This window comes from Carcharodon carcharias, chromosome 7 (genome assembly GCF_017639515.1).
Source record: "Carcharodon carcharias isolate sCarCar2 chromosome 7, sCarCar2.pri, whole genome shotgun sequence".
NCBI lineage: Eukaryota > Metazoa > Chordata > Chondrichthyes > Lamniformes > Lamnidae > Carcharodon > Carcharodon carcharias.
Window position 1 is genome coordinate 188935533 of NC_054473.1, and position 18576 is coordinate 188954108.

Below are 18576 nucleotides of genomic sequence, written 5' to 3' on the forward strand. Positions count from 1 at the left end.
CCCCACCCCACCTCACCTCGACACCTCACCCCACCTCACCTCACCCCACCTCACCCCCCTCACCTCACCCCACCTCACCTCACCTCACCTCGACACCTCACCTCACCCCACCTCACCTCAACACCTCACCTCACCCCACCCCACCTCACCCCACCCCACCTCACCTCGACACCTCACCCCACCTCACCTCGCCTCACCTCACCTCACCTCGCCTCACCTCACCTCACCTCACCCCGCCTCACCTCACCTCGACACCTCACCTCACCTCGACACCTCACCCCACCCCACCTCGCCTCACCTCACCTCACCCCACCCCACCCCACCCCACCTCACCTCGACACCTCACCCCACCTCACCTCACCTCACCCCACCCCACCTCACCCCACCCCACCCCACCTCACCTCGACACCTCACCCCACCTCACCTCACCTCACCTCGACACCTCACCCCACCTCACCCCACCCCACCTCGCCTCACCTCACCTCACCTCACCCCACCCCACCCCACCCCACCTCACCCCACCCCACCTCACCCCACCTCACCTCACCCCACCTCACCTCACCCCACCCCACCCCACCTCACCTCACCCCACCCCACCCTACCCCACCTCACCTCGACACCTCACCCCACCTCACCTCACCTCACCTCACCTCGACACCTCATCTCACCTCACTCCACCCCACCTCACCCCACCTCACCCCACCTCACCTCACCTCACCCCACCTCACCTCACCTCACCTCACCCCGACACCTCACCTCACCTCACCTCGACACCTCACCCCACCTCACCTCACCTCACCTCACCTCGACACCTCACCTCACCCCACACCACCTCACCCCACCCCACCTCACCTCGACACCTCACCCCACCTCACCTCACCCCACCCCATCCCACCTCGCCTCGCCTCACCCCACCCCACCCCACCCCACCCCACCTCGCCTCACCTCACCTCACCTCACCTCACCCCGACACCTCACCTCACCCCACCCCACCTCACCTCACCCCACCTCACCTCACCCCACCTCACCTCGACACCTCACCCCACCTCACCCCACCCCACCTCACCCCACCCCACCTCACCCCACCCCACCTCACCCCACCCCACCTCACCTCGACACCTCACCCCACCTCACACCTCGACACCTCACCTCACCTCACTCCACCCCACCTCACCCCACCTCACCCCACCTCACCCCACCTCACCTCACCTCACCCCACCTCACCTCACCCCGACACCTCACCTCACCTCACCTCACCCCACCTCGACACCTCACCCCACCTCGACACCTCACCCCACCTCGACACCTCACCCCACCTCGACACCTCACCCCACCTCACCTCACCTCGACACCTCACCTCACCTCACCTCAACTCGACACCTCACCTCACCTCGACACCTCACCTCACCTCGACACCTCACCTCACCTCGACACCTCACCTCACCTCGACACCTCACCTCACCTCGACACCTCACCTCACCTCGACACCTCACCTCACCTCGACACCTCACCTCACCTCACCTCGACACCTCACCCCACCTCACCTCACCCCACCTCACCTCACCTCACCCCACCTCACCTCGACACCTCGCCTCGCCTCGCCTCACCCCACCTCACCCCACCTCACCTCACCTCACCTCGACACCTCGCCTCACCTCACCTCACCCCACCTCACCCCACCTCACCCCACCTCACCTCGACACCTCACCCCACCTCGCCTCACCTCACCTCACCCCACCTCACCTCACCCCACCTCACCTCGACACCTCGCCTCGCCTCGCCTCACCCCACCTCGCCTCGCCTCACCTCACCTCACCCCACCCCACCTCACCTCGCCTCACCCCACCTCACCGCACCACACCTCACCTTGCCTCACCTCACCTCGACACCTCACCTCACTCCACCCCACCTCACCTCACCCCACCTCACCTCGACACCTCACCTCGACACCTCACTTCGACGCCTCACCTCACCTCACCTCGACACCTCACCCCACCTCACCTCGACACCTCACCTCACCCCATCTCACCCCACCTCACCTCACCTCGACACCTCACCTCAACACCTCACCCCACCTCACCCCACCTCACCCCACCTCACCTCACCTCGACACCTCACCCCACCTCACCCCACCTCACCTCGACACCTCACCTCACCTTGACACCTCACCTCACCACCTCACCCCACCTCACCTCGACACCTCACCCCACCTCACCTCGACACCTCACCTCACCCCACCTCGACACCTCACCCCACCTCACCTCACCCCACCCCACCTCACCTCACCTCACCTCACCCCACCTCACCTCGACACCTCACCCCACCCCACCTCGACACCTCACCTCACCCCACCCCACCTCGACAACTCACCTCACCTCGACACCTCACCTCGACACCTCACCTCGACACCTCACCTCACCTCGACACCTCACCTCACCTCGACACCTCACCTCACCTCGACACCTCACCTCGACACCTCACCTCACCTCGAAACCTCACCTCACCCCACCTCCTCACCTCGACACCTCACCTCACCCCACCCCACCCCACCTCACCTCACCCCACCTCACCTCACCCCACCTCACCTCACCCCACCTCACCTCACCCCACCTCACCTCACCTCACCCCACCTCACCTCACCTCACCTCGACACCTCACCTCACCCCACCTCACCTCACCTCGACACCTCACCCCACCCCACCTCACCTCACCTCACCTCACCCCACCTCGACACCTCACCTCACCTCACCCCACCTCGACACCTCACCCCACCACCTCACCCCACCTCGACACCTCACCTCACCCCGACACCTCACCCCACCTCGCCCCACCTCACCCCACCTCACCTCGACACCTCACCCCACCTCACCTCGACACCTCACCCCACCTCACCCCACCCCACCTCACCCCACCTCACCTCGACACCTCACCCCACCTCCTCTCGACACCTCACCTCACCCCACCTCACCTCGCCTCACCTCACCTCCACACCTCACCCCACCTCACCTCACCCCACCTCACCTCACCCCACCTCACCTCGACACCTCACCCCACCCCACCTCACCTCGACACCTCACCCCACCCCACCCCACCTCACCTCACCTCACCCCACCTCACCTCGACACCTCACCCCACCTCACCCCACCTCACCTCACCCCACCTCACCTCACCTCACCTCGACACCTCACCTCACCTCGACACCTCACCTCACCCCACCTCACCTCACCTCACCCCACCTCACCTCACCCCACCTCACCTCGACACCTCACCCCACCTCGCCTCACCTCACCTCACCCCACCTCACCTCGACACCTCACCTCACCCCATCTCACCTCGCCTCGCCTCACCTCACCTCACCCCACCTCGCCTCACCCCACATCGCCTCGCCTCACCTCACCTCACCCCACCTCACCTCGCCTCACCCCACCTCACATCACCTCACCTCGCCTCACCTCACCTCGACACCTCACTCCACCCCACCCCACCTCACCTCACCCCACCTCACCTCGACACCTCACCTCGACACCTCACTTCGACGCCTCACCTCACCTCACCTCGACACCTCACCTCACCCCACCTCACCTCGACACCTCACCTCACCCCATCTCACCTCACCTCACCTCGACACCTCACCTCGACACCTCACCCCACCTCACCTCACCTCGACACCTCACCCCACCTCACCCCACCTCACCTCGACACCTCACCTCGACACCTCACCTCGACACCTCACCTCGCCTCGCCTCACCTCACCTCGACGCCTCACCTCACCTCACCCCACCTCACCTCGACACCTCACCCCACCCCACCTCACCTCGACACCTCGCCTCACCTCACCTCACCTCGCCCCACCCCACCTCACCTCGACACCTCACCCCACCTCACCCCACCCCACCCCACCTCACCTCGCCTCACCCCACCACACCTCACCCCACCTCACCCCGACACCTCACCCCACCTCACCTCGCCCCACCCCACCTCACCTCACCCCACCTCACCCCACCTCACCTCGACACCTCACCCCACCTCACCTCGACACCTCACCTCACCCCACCTCACCCCACCCCACCTCACCCCACCTCAGCTCGACACCTCACCCCACCTCATCTCGACACCTCACCTCACCCCACCTCCCCACCTCACCTCACCTCACCTCACCTCGACACCTCACCCCACCTCACCTCACCCCACCTCACCTCGACACCTCACCCCACCCCACCCCACCTCACCTCGACACCTCACCCCACCTCACCCCACCCCACCTCACCTCACCTCACCCCACCTCACCTCACCCCACCTCACCTCGACACCTCACCCCACCTCATCTCACCCCACCTCACCTCACCTCGACACCTCACCTCACCCCACCTTGACACCTCACCTCACCCCACCTCACCTCGCCTCGCCTCACCACCTCACCCCACCTCACCTCACCTCACCCCACCTCACCTCGACACCTCACCCCACCTCGCCTCACCTCACCTCACCCCACCTCACCTCACCTCACCCCACCTCACCCCACCTCACCTCGACACCTCGCCTCGCCTCGCCTCACCCCACCTCGCCTCGCCTCACCTCACCTCACCTCACCCCACCCCACCTCACCTCGCCTCACCCCACCCCACCTCACCTCGCCTCACCTCACCTCACCTCACCCCACCCCACCTCACCTCGCCTCACCCCACCTCACCTCACCGCACCTCACCTCGCCTCACCTCACCTCGACACCTCACCTCACTCCACCCCACCTCACCTCACCCCACCTCACCTCGACACCTCACCTCGACACCTCACTTCGACGCCTCACCTCACCTCACCTCGACACCTCACCTCACCCCACCTCACCTCGACACCTCACCTCACCCCATCTCACCCCACCTCACCTCACCTCGACACCTCACCTCAACACCTCACCCCACCTCACCTCACCTCGACACCTCACCCCACCTCACCCCACCTCACCTCGACACCTCACCTCACCTCGACACCTCACCTCACCACCTCACCCCACCTCACCTCGACACCTCACCCCACCTCACCTCGACAACTCACCTCACCCCACCTCACCTCACCCCACCTCACCTCACCTCACCCCACCCCACCTCACCTCACCTCACCTCACCCCACCACCTCGACACCTCACCCCACCTCACCTCGACACCTCACCTCACCCCACCCCACCTCGACAACTCACCTCACCTCGACACCTCACCTCGACACCTCACCTCACCTCGACACCTCACCTCACCTCGACACCTCACCTCACCTCGACACCTCACCTCACCTCGAAACCTCACCTCACCCCACCTCACCTCACCTCGACACCTCACCTCACCCCACCCCACCTCACCTCGACACCTCACCCCACCTCACCTCACCCCACCTCACCTCACCCCACCTCACCTCACCCCACCTCACCTCACCCCACCTCACCTCACCCCACCTCACCTCACCCCACCTCACCCCACCTCACCCCACCTCACCTCACCTCGACACCTCACCTCACCTCACTCCACCCCACCTCACCTCACCTCACCTCACCTCACCTCACCCCACCTCACCTCGACACCTCACCTCACCTCACCTCACCTCGACACCTCACCTCACCTCAACACCTCACCCCACCTCGAAACCTCACCTCGACACCTCACCTCACCTCACCCCACCTCACCTCACCCCACCTCACCTCACCTCACCTCGACACCTCACCTCACCCCACCCCACCTCACCTCACCCCACCTCACCCCACCTCGCCTCGACATCTCACCTCGACACCTCAGGGCTCTGAAGAAGGGTCATACAGACTGGAACCGTTTACCCTGTCTCTCTCTCTCTGCACTGACACTGTCAGACCTGCTGAGTTTTTGCAGCACTTTCTGTTTTTGTTTCAGATTTCCACCATCTGCAGTATTTTGCTTTTATATTACGTTGTAATAAAAATACCTTCTGTTTAAGTTCGATAATCCCAGGAAAGGTGTCCAACAAGGAGCAAAGGGACTGTTGTTATGGATAATTTTAGTGATAATGAATTGCATGTTTTGTTTCTGTACAGCTTGTTTCAACATTATTGCTACACTCGCGGAGGGATGCGTCACGCTTCCTACACGTGCATCTGTGGCAGGTAAGAACCTGCCTGTCTTCCTCTGTTTTCTGGAAAGTTCCTCTGTGTCTGTCAGAGGGTCAGAATTGTGGGAGCAGCGCATTGATGGAGGGTCAGTATAGAGGGAGGACAACACTGTCAGAGAGTCAGTGCTGAGGGAGTGCTGCACTGTCAGAGAGTCAGTGCTGAGGGAGTGCTGCACTGTCAGAGGGTCAGTGCTGAGGGAGTGCTGCACTGTCAGAGGGTCAGTACTGAGGGAGTGCTGCACTGTCAGAGGGTCAGTACTGAGGGAGTGCTGCACTGTCAGAGCGTCAGTGCTGAGGGAGAGCTGCACTGTCAGAGGGTCAGTACTCAGGGAGTGCTGCTCTGTCGGAGGGTCAGCGCTGAGGGAGCGCCGCATTGTCGGAGGGTCAGCGCTGAGGGAGCGCCGCACTGTCGGAGGGTCAGCGCTGAGCGAGCGCCGCATTATCGGAGGGTCAGCGCTGAGGGAGCGCCGCACTCTCCACTGTCAGATATGTCACCTTTTGAGTAAGATGTTAAACTGAGTTGTAAACCGTTAATTACATCCTGCTCTAAGTTGGATGTAAAAGAATCACAGGGAATATTTGATCAGGAGCAGGGGAGTTCTCCACAGTTTCCTGTCCCAGTATTTACTCCTCATCAGCATCACTAAAACAGATTATCTGGTCACCGTTGCATCGCTATTTGTGGGATGTTGCTGTGCTGAAACTGGCTGCTGCGTCTTCCACAACACTGCCCACACTGCACAAGTACTGCATTGGCTGTAATGGCAGGTGCTTTTGGACATTGGCTGTAATGGCAGGTGCTTTTGGACATTGGCTGTAATGGCAGGTGCTTTTGGACATCCTGACTTTGTGAAAGGATTTATAACAATGCAAGTCTGGCTACCTTAGTGCAGTGATCCAGTGCTGAGATCAGGAACTGTGTCTCTGACCAGCTGGGGCTCCAGTAAATCCTCTCACCTTTCTGAACCTCATGTCACATGGATTTCCTAAACAAATCTGGCTGTTGGGTTAAAGCTTGACATCCCCATTTTAGCAGTAGGACCCATGCAGAGAAGAGGCGAGTATTTCCGCAGCCAGTGGTTGCGATCTGGAAGGGACTGCCTGAACGGGCGCTGGAGGCAGATTCAATGGTAACTCCCAAAGGGGAGTTGGTTAAAGAATGGGAAACATTCTGTGACCCTGTAGGGTAATGGGATTAATTGGATCATTCTTTCAAATAGCCTGGGTGGGTACAGTGGGCTGAATGGTCCCCATTCCTATTTGGACTGTTCTGTCCATGACCCCTTACACTATTCCAACGAAACTGAGCCCAAGTTCACCGAGCTTCTCTTGACCACTAACCAGACTCATTATTTCAGTTCAGCAGCTTCAGGTCTAGAATCACCACCCCTATTTCTGTTGGACATTGACCATTCCCACCTCCTCTCAATCCAGATTTTGATGACTTCGCTTGTCCCATCACCACCATCCCTTTCGTCATTTAATTTCTCCTGCCTTTCACCCTATCACCCTTTTGTTCTCTACCCCCTTCCGCCCCTCCTTTTCCCCTGATCCTGGACTAACTTTAAACCCGTTACATATCTAGCCTTTCCCAGTTCTGACGAAGGGTCACAGACGTTAACTCTGTTTCTCTCTCCACGGACACTGTCAGACCCACTGAGCTTTTCCAGCGTTTCCTGTTTTATTTCAGATTTCCAGCAACCGCAGTATTTAGCTTTTATATCTTTCCTGGGCTGTGATGCCCTTTGTCGGATCCAATATGGTTGACCTCCCCCCTTCCCCCACTTGAGGTCTGTGTCCCCAAATCCTGCTGCACCCCAGCTCATATCCACTCCTTTGTGCTGGTGCTCGTAGTCCTCTGGCGCCACCAGGTGCTGCACTGATGTAATGTCACGCAATGCCCTGGCTGCTCTTCCTCATAGCCCCGCAATATCAGCCTTCCCTTCCAGCCCAGCTACCAACAGAACCTCCCTACAGCAGAAACACCTGCTGCAACGTAGGAAATGTGGGATGTAACTCATGTCTGAAGTCAGCGTTCAGGCCAGAGGGCCGTGGGGTGGGGGGAAAAGATGAGACCCAGTTGCTGTAGCTTCCATTGAGTTTGGTTGAAACAAGTAGAGAGATCAGAGTGCAAAAGGGGGGAAGGGCCAAAAGCTGGTACACAGGAACTGGGACCCACAGTTGTGAAAAGAAAGAAAGACTTGCATTTATATAGCGCCTTTCAACCTCTGTCTCCCAAAGCACCCTACAGCCAGTTAAGTGTTTTTTTCTAACTGGAGTCACTGTTTCCCTGTAGGAAACGTGGTAGCTAATTTATGCACAGCAAGCTCACACACACAGCCGTGAGCGGATGCCCAGAGTGTGTTTTTAACGATGATGGTTGGTTACTTACAGATCCATGTGCAATGGCGCCTATCTTTCAAGGTGGGCAGCGTTCTCTCATTTCTCATCTTGTGTTCAATCCCCAGTCCGGGGAATTGGGCGTGGTATCCAGGCTGACACGCCAGTGCAGTACTGAGGAATGCTGCACTGTTGGAGGTGCTGTCTTTTAGATGAGACGTTAAACTGAGGCACTGTCTGCCCTGTCATTTGGGTGTGAAAGATGCTAAGGCACTAACTGAAGACGAGCAGGGGGGTTATACACTGGCCATCGTAAGAGCAGATGATCTGGTCATTATCACAGTGCTGTTTGTGGGAGCTTGCTGTGTATAAATCAGCTGCTGAGTTTCCTACATCACAACACAGATTACATTTAAAAAATGCTTAATTGGCTGTAAAACACTTTAGGACATCCTGAGGTTGTGAAAAGCCCTATAAATACAAGTTTGTTCAGTCTGTCAGTTTTCATTGTTAACAAGAGACTGGTCAGTACTTTACAACAGTCAATGCGTTGTGTTCATTTACATTTCAGTGGGATTAATTCTTCTGTCCTGCACTATGGACACGCAGGTGCTCCGAATGACAAGATCATAAGGGATGGAGACATGTGGTAAGAGCTGTTTTATTCCTTCTATTATTTCCTCTTGATTCTGCCATTGTGTAGCTGTAGCCTCTCACTGGTATTGTGTGTTGGTATGGTTGAAGACGGTTGTTGTGTTTTTGACTAGCCGTTCATTTTGGTCCATTTTGTGTGAAAAAGACATCAGCTCCTTAAAGTTGAATCTTGTTCTTGCTTTGATCTATTCAGACTCCAGGTACAATTTCTTCTCCTCTGCTGTTTAGTGGCTCAATGTTAGACTTCCCCATAAGCCAGTCCATAGCTGAGTGAATGAAGAGCTGCTGGCACCTCTTCAATCCTCCTTGACCACCAGCGTGTGCGAACCTAGCCCAGAATGTGGGGTCTTGAAGGTGAAGCCTAAATCCTCCTCGCTCCACACATTTGCATCTTCTCAGGAAGAGGATTGGAATCCAGGTTTATGCCTAACTTTGTCATTGGACACCATATCCAGTGAGCACACTGTGCAAGGACCAGGGATGGAGGTGAGGCTTCTACAGCCTCTCTAAGTCACTGCTAGGGTCCCCCCCACACGTTCCTCGGAGGAGGAGATGGGTTAATCAGCCGTAATACCTGGATTGACTGTTTTTTCATGAAACCTCATCCAAGGGCAGGATGAGGTTTCCACTATTAAATTTTAAAAATAAAAATGTATGGACAGAATTTTCATCTTCTATATGTTCAGGTGACTGATGCTTGCACATTTCTTTCATGATTTTTAAATCTTTAATTGTTTTGAAGTCTTCAGCTCCCTGAGGCAGCTCTCTGGTGGGAGCTTTCATTCAACGCTCTCCCGCAGTGATGTCAGTGTCCACCCTCCTCCTGCCCCCAGCCCAGCAGCCCGAGCATTTTAGGGTGCACTTCACGCTGGCTGGCCATTAATTGGTGAGTCAGTGTGAAATCATGGTCAGGGCCTAATCACAGGCGGTGATCCATTTCCTGGCCACTCCTGGGCCTGTACACCGACCTCCCCTGTGTGTGTGTGTCTGTGTGTGTGTGTGTGTGTGTGTCTGTGTGTGTCTGTGTGTGTGTGTGTGTGTCTGTGTGTGTGTCTGAGTGTGTGTCTGTGTGTGTGTGTGTCTGTGTGTGTGTGCGTCTGTGTGTGTGTGCGTCTGTGTGTGTGTGCGTCTGTGTGTGTGTGCGTCTGTGTGTGTGTGCGTCTGTGTGTGTGTGCGTCTGTGTGTGTGTGCGTGTGTGTCTGTGTGCGTGTGTGTGTGTGCGTCTGTGTGTGTGTGCGTCTGTGTGTGTGTGCGTCTGTGTGTGTGTGCGTCTGTGTGTGTGTGCGTCTGTGTGTGTGTGTGTCTGTGTGTGTGTCTGTGTCTGTGTCTGTGTGTGTGTGTGTCTGTACGCACATGCGCCTGTCTGTGTGTGCGCGTGCGTCTGTGTGCGCGCGTGTGCATGCACCTGTCTGTTTGTGTGTGTCTGTGCTTATGTGTGTGTGTATACGCGCACGCACACACACGCTTGCTTGTGTGTCTGTATGTATGTGAGTGTATTTAATCAGAGTGCTGCTTCCTCAGTTCTACACTCCCACGTAGACAAAGACTGACCAGCCATACCAACTTGATTTATATAGTGCCTGTAATAACAACAACTTGATTTATATAGTGCCTGTAATAACAACAACTTGATTTATATAGTGCCTGTAATAACAACAACTTACATTTATACAGCACCTTTTAATGTAGCCAAACATGCTAAGGTGCTTCACAGAAGTGTTATCGGCCAAAATTTGACAACTAAGCCAAAAGGAGTATTATTAGGACAGGTGACCAAAACGTTTATCAAACATGGGTTCAGGGAAGATTTAGGAGCAGAGAAAGTGGCAGTCTGGAGAGATCGAGGGAGGAAATTCCAGAGCTCAGGGCCCAGGCAGCTAAAGGCACAACCACAGGCCAGGACTACTCGAGGTCAGAAATGGAGGACTGATCAAATCTCAAAGCCCTGTTTAAAAAAACATCCCTCCCTATCTCTGTAACCTCCTCCAGTCCCTACAACCCTCCCTATCTCTGTAACCTCCTCCAGCCCCTACAGCCCTCCCTATCTCTGTAACCTCCTCCAGCCCCTACAACCCTCCCTATCTCTGTAACCTCCTCCAGCCCCTACAACCCTCCCTATCACTGTAACCTCCTCCAGCCCCTACAACCCTCCCTATCTCTGTAACCTCCTCCAGCCCCTTCAACCCTCCCTATCTCTGTAACCTCCTCCAGCCCCTACACCCCTCCCTATCTCTGTAACCTCCTCCAGCCCGTACAACATTCCCTATCTCTGTAACCTCCTCAGCCCCTACAACACTCCCTATCTCTGTAACCTCCTCCAGCCCCGACACCCCTCCCTATCTCTGTAACCTCCTCCAGCCCCTACACCCCTCCCTATCTCTGTAACCTCCTCCAGCCCCTACAACCCTCCCTATCTCTGTAACCTCCTCCAGCCCCTACACCCCTCCCTATCTCTGTAACCTCCTCCAGCCCCTACACCCCTCCCTATCTCTGTAACCTCCTCCAGCCCCTACACCCCTCCCTATCTCTGTAACCTCCTCCAGCCCCTACAACCCTCCCTATCTCTGTAACCTCCTCCAGCCCCTACACCCCTCCCTATCTCTGTAACCTCCTCCAGCCCCTACACCCCTCCCTATCTCTGTAACCTCCTCCAGCCCCTACAACCCTCCCTATCTCTGTAACCTCCTACACCCCTCCCTATCTCTGTAACCTCTTCCAGCCCCTACAAACCTCCCTATCTCTGTAACCTCCTCCAGCCCCTACAACCCTCCCTATCTCTGTAACCTCCTCCAGCCCGTACAACACTCCCTATCTCTGTAACCTCCTCCAGCCCCTACAACACTCCCTATCTCTGTAACCTCCTCAGCCCCTACAACACTCCCTATCTCTGTAACCTCCTCCAGCCCCTACAACCTTCCCTATCTCTGTAACCTCCTCCAGCCCCTACACCCCTCCCTATCTCTGTAACCTCCTCCAGCCCCACAACCCTCCCTATCTCTGTAACCTCCTCCAGCCCCTACAACCCTCCCTATCTCTGTAACCTCCTCCAGCCCCTACACCCCTCCCTATCTCTGTAACCTCCTCCAGCCCCTACACCCCTCCCTATCTCTGTAACCTCCTCCAGCCCCTACAACACTCCCTATCTCTGTAACCTCCTCCAGCCCCTGCACCCCTCCCTATCTCTGTAACCTCCTCCAGCCCCTACAACCCTCCCTATCTCTGTAACCTCCTCCAGCCCCTACAACCCTCCCTATCTCTGTAACCTCCTCCAGCCCCTACACCCCTCCCTATCTCTGTAACCTCCTCCAGCCCCTAGACCCCTCCCTATCTCTGTAACCTCCTCCAGCCCCTACAACCCTCCCTATCTCTGTAACCTCCTCCAGCCCCTACACCCCTCCCTATCTCTGTAACCTCCTCCAGCCCCTACACCCCTCCCTATCTCTGTAACCTCCTCCAGCCCCTACACCCCTCCCTATCTCTGTAACCTCCTCCAGCCCCTACACCCCTCCCTATCTCTGTAACCTCCTCCAGCCCCTACACCCCTCCCTATCTCTGTAACCTCCTCCAGCCCCTACACCCCTCCCTATCTCTGTAACCTCCTCCAGCCCCTACAACCCTCCCTATCTCTGTAACCTCCTCCAGCCCCTACACCCCTCCCTATCTCTGTAACCTCCTCCAGCCCCTACACCCCTCCCTATCTCTGTAACCTCCTCCAGCCCCTACACCCCTCCCTATCTCTGTAACCTCCTCCAGCCCCTACACCCCTCCCTATCTCTGTAACCTCCTCCAGCCCCTACAACCCTCCCTATCTCTGTAACACCCTCCAGCCCCTACACCCCTCCCTATCTCTGTAACACCTTCCAGCCCCTACACCCCTCCCTATCTCTGTAACCTCCTCCAGCCCCTACACCCCTCCCTATCTCTGTAACCTCCTCCAGCCCCTACACCCCTCCCTATCTCTGTAACCTCCTCCAGCCCCTACAACCCTCCCTATCTCTGTCACCTCCTCCAGCCCCTACACCCCTCCCTATCTCTGTAACCTCCTCCAGCCCCTACACCCCTCCCTATCTCTGTAACCTCCTCCAGCCCCTACAACCCCCCCTATCTCTGTAACCTCCTCCAGCCCCTACACCCCTCCCTATCTCTGTAACCTCCTCCAGCCCCTACACCCCTCCCTATCTCTGTAACCTCCTCCAGCCCCTACACCCCTCCCTATCTCTGTAACACCCTCCAGCCCCTACACCCCTCCCTATCTCTGTAACACCCTCCAGCCCCTACACCCCTCCCTATCTCTTTAACCTCCTCCAGCCCCTACACCCCTCCCTATCTCTGTAACCTCCTCCAGCCCCTAGAAGCTTTATAAATGAGAACATGGAAAGCGAATGGAGGTGTGGGAGGAAAGATTAGGAGGGAGCACTGAAAGCTTGGTCAGGAAGATGGGTCATGAGATGCTTTAAACGGAGAGGGAAGATGCCTGTGGTGAAGAGTTTGGAAAGTAGAGAAGGCCAGAGAGTGGAGTTGGGGCAGCTGGAATCTGGGCTGTCCAACGTGCAGTGCAGTGGAGGCAAGGCCCTTTAATATTTTTAAGGCAGAGGTAGATGGATGGGAGTCAAAGGTTATCAGGGGTAGGCGGGAATGTGGAGTTGGAGTCGTGATCGGATCAGCCTTGATCTTATAGAATGGTGGAATATATCCAAGTGAAGGCCAGTGAGGAAGCTGTGGAGAATGGAGCACTAAAGGATTGGGCCAAAGGCAGGGAGGGCTGTGAAGGTAATGAGTCCTGAGCATGGTCAGTGTCCAGGAGGTTTGGAAGCTCCGGTCCTGTGTTGGTGACTGAGTATGGGCGGTGATGGTGAGCTGGCCTCAGTGAGGTATCAGGGCAATTTAGGTAAACGCCAGATGATCTCAGCTTCCTTCATAGTTTGATTTGGAAACTACTGAACATGGTGATGGAGTTCTGGAATTTTTAGGCACCCAACTATCCCTAAGTCCACTTAGTCCCTGTATCCTCAACATCCACCTACTCACTGTCTCACCCTATCCCTCAGCCCCTTCTCTCCATAAAAACTTATATTTTGATATACTCTCTGCTTTAATGTTCTTCCCTGGATAACCATTTCACTGTTTGACTACCCTTTGCTCCCCAGTGTCTTGCCCTCTCATTCCCTGTATCCTCATTTTTAACTTCTCCCAACAGGAAACAACCTCTTTTGATCAACTTTAACAATTCTCTTTACAATCTTGAAAAATTCAATTATTTCATTGCAAGAACCCTTTCCAAAGAAAACAGCCCCAGTTCCTGTTTGTCTGTAAAACACAGACTAGCATCTTGCTAAATTGCTTTTCTTTAGAACTTGATACTGGGTCTCCAAGGTAAAGGTACATTTGCCAAGGGAATCCAATCTGTAACGATACACAGGACATCAGTTCAAATCCCAGCAAAGCAGTTTAAAAACATCCTGGAAATTAAAAGTCTAGTGTCAGTAAAAGTGGCCATGAAGGTATTGAATTTTCATAAAACCCTAACTAGCTCATTAATATCCTTTTAAGGAAGGAAACCTACTGTCTGTACCCAGTCTGACTCCAGCCCCACATCAGCATGGTTGACCCTTAACTGTTCTCTGAAGTGGCCTAGCAACCAGTCTGTTGTATTAATCTGCTACCTGCAGCATTTCAAGAAGATGGCCCACAACCTTCTCAGGGTAACTAGAATGGGCAATAAATGCCGGCCTTATCAGACCCCAGATCCTGAGAATGATTAATGTAAAAAAAAAACCAAAGAGAGTCCTAGTCTCCATGGTTATCAGATGAGGATAGAATCAGGTTTGGCATGAAAGCTTTGTAACTGTTACAGTGTGGACTGAGTACAGGGCTGGTGCTGTGTCACCGCTGTGGGTAGGTCTTGATACCCACAATTCCAGACTAACATAGTGCTTAGGCCTCTGGGTAAGTGACAAACAGAGGCAAAGACAGTTTTCACTCCATAAGATCAAATGATCAAATTCCACAGCATTTAATCATTCTGAAAGAGGTTAATCCCATCCTTTGTCTCTTTATTAAAATTCATTCACGAGATGTAGGCATCGCTGGCTGGGCCATCATTTATTTCCCATCCCTAGTTGCCCTTGAGAAGGTGGTGGTGAGCTGCCTTCTTGAACCACATCCTTAGTGCTAGGTACATCCACAGTGCTGTTATGGAGGGAGTTCCAGGATTTTGACCCAGCGACAGTGAAGGAACGGCGATATATTTCCAAGTCAGGATGGTGAGTGACTTGGACGGGAACTTGCAGGTCGTGGTGTTCCCATCTATCTGCTGCTCTTGTCCTTCTAGATAGTAATGGTTGTGGGTTTGGAAGGTGCTGACGCAGGATGAGTTCCTGCAGTGCATCTTGTAGATGGTGCACACTGCTGCTACTGTGTGTCAGTGGTGGAGGGAGTGAATGTTTGTGGATGTGGTGCCAATCAAGCAGCTGCTTTGTCCTGGTGTTTGAGCTTCTTAACTGTTGAGGGAGCTGCATCGTCCAGGCAAGTGGGGAGTATTCCATCACACTCCTGACTTGTGCCTTGTAGATGGTGGACAGCCTTTGGGGAGTCAGGAGATGAGTGACTCTCTGCAGGATTCCTAGCCTCTGACCTGCTCTTATAGCCACAGTATTTATGGCTGGTCCAGTTCAGTTTCTGGTCAATGGTAACCCCCTGGATGTTGTTAGTGAGAGATTCAGTGATGATAATGTCATTGAATGTCAAGGGGCGATGGTTAGATTCTCTCTTGTTGGAGATGGTCATTGTCTGACACTAGTGTGGCGCAAATGTTACTTGCCACTTGTCAGCCCAAGCCTGGATATTGTCCAGGTCTTGCTGCATTTGGACATGGGCTGCTTCAGTATCTGAGGAGTCCTGAATGGTGCTGAACATTGTGCAAACATCAGTGAATATCCCCATTTCTGACCTTATGATGGAAGGAAGATCATTGATGAAGCAGCTGAAGATAGTTCAATTGAGGAACTCCTGCAGTGATGTCCTAGAACTGAGGTGACTGACCTCCAACAACTACAGCCATCTTCCTTTGTGCTAGGTATGATTCCCAACCAGTGGAGCGTTTTCCCTCTGATTCCCACTGACGCGAGTTTTGCTAGGGCTCCTTGATGCTACACTTGTTCAAATGCAGCCTTGAAGTCAAGGGCAGTCACTCTCACCTCACCTCGGGAGTTCAGTTCTTTTGTCCATGTTTGAACCAAGACTGTAATGAGGTCAGGAGCTGAGTGGCTCTGGCGGAACCCAAACTGAGCGTCAGTGAGCAGGTTATTGCTAAGCAAGGATCACTTGATAGCACTGTTGATGACCCCTTCCATTACTTTACTGATGATGGAGAGTAGACTAATGGGGCAGTAATTGGCCGGGTTGGATGTGTCCTGCTTTTTGTGTACATGACGTACCTGGGCAATTTTCCACACAGCCGGGTAGATGCCAGTGTTGCAGCTGTACTGGAGCAGCTTGGCTAGGGGCGCGGCAAGTTCTGGAGCACAAGTCTTCAGTACTATTGCTGGAATATTGTCAGGGCCCAAAGCCTTTGCAGTATCCAGTGCCTTCAGCCATTTCTTGATGTCACGTGGAGTGAATCGAATTGGCTGAAGACTGGCATCTGTGATGCTGGGAACCTCCAGAGGAGGCTGAGATGGACCATCCACTCTGCACTTCTGGCTGAAGATTGTAGCAAACTCTTCAGCCTTATCTTTTGCACTGATGTGCTGGGCTCCTCCATCATTGAGGATGGGGATATTTGTGGAGTCTCCTCCTCCAGTGAGTTGTTTAATTGCCCACCACCATTCACGACTGGATGTGGCAGGACTGCAGAGCTTAGGTCAGATCCACTGGTTGTGGATTGCTTAGGTCTGTCTATCACTTGCTGCTTATGCTGTTTGGCATGCAAGTAGTCCTGTGTTGTAGTTTCACCAGGTTGACACTTCATTTTTAGGTATGCCTGGTGCTGCTCCTGGCATGCCCTCCTGCACTATTCATTGAATCAGGGTTGATCCCCTGGTAGAGTGGGAGATATGCTGGACCATGAGGTTATAGATTGTGATTGAGTACAATTCAGCTGCTCCTGCTGATGGCTCACAGCACCTCATGGATGCCCAGTCTTGAGTTGCTAGATCTGTTCGAAATCTATTCCATTTAGCACGATGGTAGTGCCACACAACACAATGGAGGATATCCTCAATGTGAAGGCAGGAATTTGTCTCCACAAGGACTGTGCGGTGATCACTCCTACCGATACTGTCATGGACAGATGCATCTGCGGCAGGCAGGTTAGTGAGGATGAGGTTTTTCCCTCTTGTTGGTTCCCTCACCACCTGCTGCAGACTCAGTCTAGCAGCTATGTCCTTTCGGACTTGGCCAGCTCGGTCAGTAGTGGTGCTACCGAGCCACTCTTGGTGATGGACATTGAAATTCCCCCACCCAGAGGACATGCTGCACCATTGCCACCCTCAGTGCTTCCTCCAAGTGGTGTTCAACATGGAGGAGCACTGAGTTATCAGCTGAGGGAGGGTGGTACGTGGTAATCAGCAGGAGGTTTCCTTGCCCATGTTTGACCTGATGCCATGAGCCTTCATGGGGTCCAGAGTCGATGTTGAGGACTCCCAGGGCAACTCCCTCCTGACTGTATACCACTATGTCCCCACCTCTACTGGGTCTGTCCTGCCGGTGGGGCAAGACATACCCAGGGATGGTGATGGTGGTGTCTGGGACATTATCTGTAAAGTGTGATTCTGTGAGGATGTCTATGTCAGGCTGCTGCTTGGCTAGTCTGTGAGACAGCTCTCCCAATTTTGGCACTAGCCCCCAGATGTTAGTAAGGAGGACTTTGCAGGGTTGACAGGGCTGTGATTGCCGTTGTTGTTTCCAGTGCCTAGGTTGATGCCGGTTGGTCCATCTGGTTTCATTCCTTTTTTGTGACTTTGTAGTGGTTTCTTACAAACTGAGTGTCTGGCTCGGCCATTTCAGAGTGAACCACATTGCTGTGGGTCTGGAGACATATGTAGGCCAGACCAGGTAAGGATGACAAATTTCCTTCCCTCAGTGACACTCGTGAGCCAGATGGGTTTTTACAACAATTGACTGGTTTTACGGTCAACATTAGACTTTTAATTCTAGATTTTTAAACATTCAAATTCCACCATTTGCTGTTGCAGGCTTCAAACCCTGGGGTCCCCAGGGCTCCTCCGGGTCTCTGGATTGTCTCGCGATAATACCACTCTCTACACCATTGTGTAGTTGATTTGCTTCAGTTAGTGACTCACAGACCAACACAGACAAGACTGCTGGGAATGTGGTGGAGCTATCTCATGGCTCTCCGAGTGGCTCACAGCTGCACAGTGGGGTCAAACACTGAGCCACCACTGGTGAACAGCTGAAGGGGGTGTGGGGGCTTGGGTGGAGGAACTGGTGTTACAT

General features: G+C 54.8%; 1 protein-coding gene across 1 annotated transcript in view; it reads left to right on the forward strand.

Moving 5' to 3' along the window:
• Positions 1-18576, forward strand: part of pepd (peptidase D) — a 237520-nt gene that overhangs the window by 122491 nt on the left and 96453 nt on the right. The window contains exons 10-11 of the mRNA XM_041192615.1: positions 6053-6121; positions 9038-9115. Of these exons, the coding sequence (XP_041048549.1) occupies positions 6053-6121; positions 9038-9115 (147 nt within the window). The remainder of the gene's footprint in view (positions 1-6052; positions 6122-9037; positions 9116-18576) is intronic.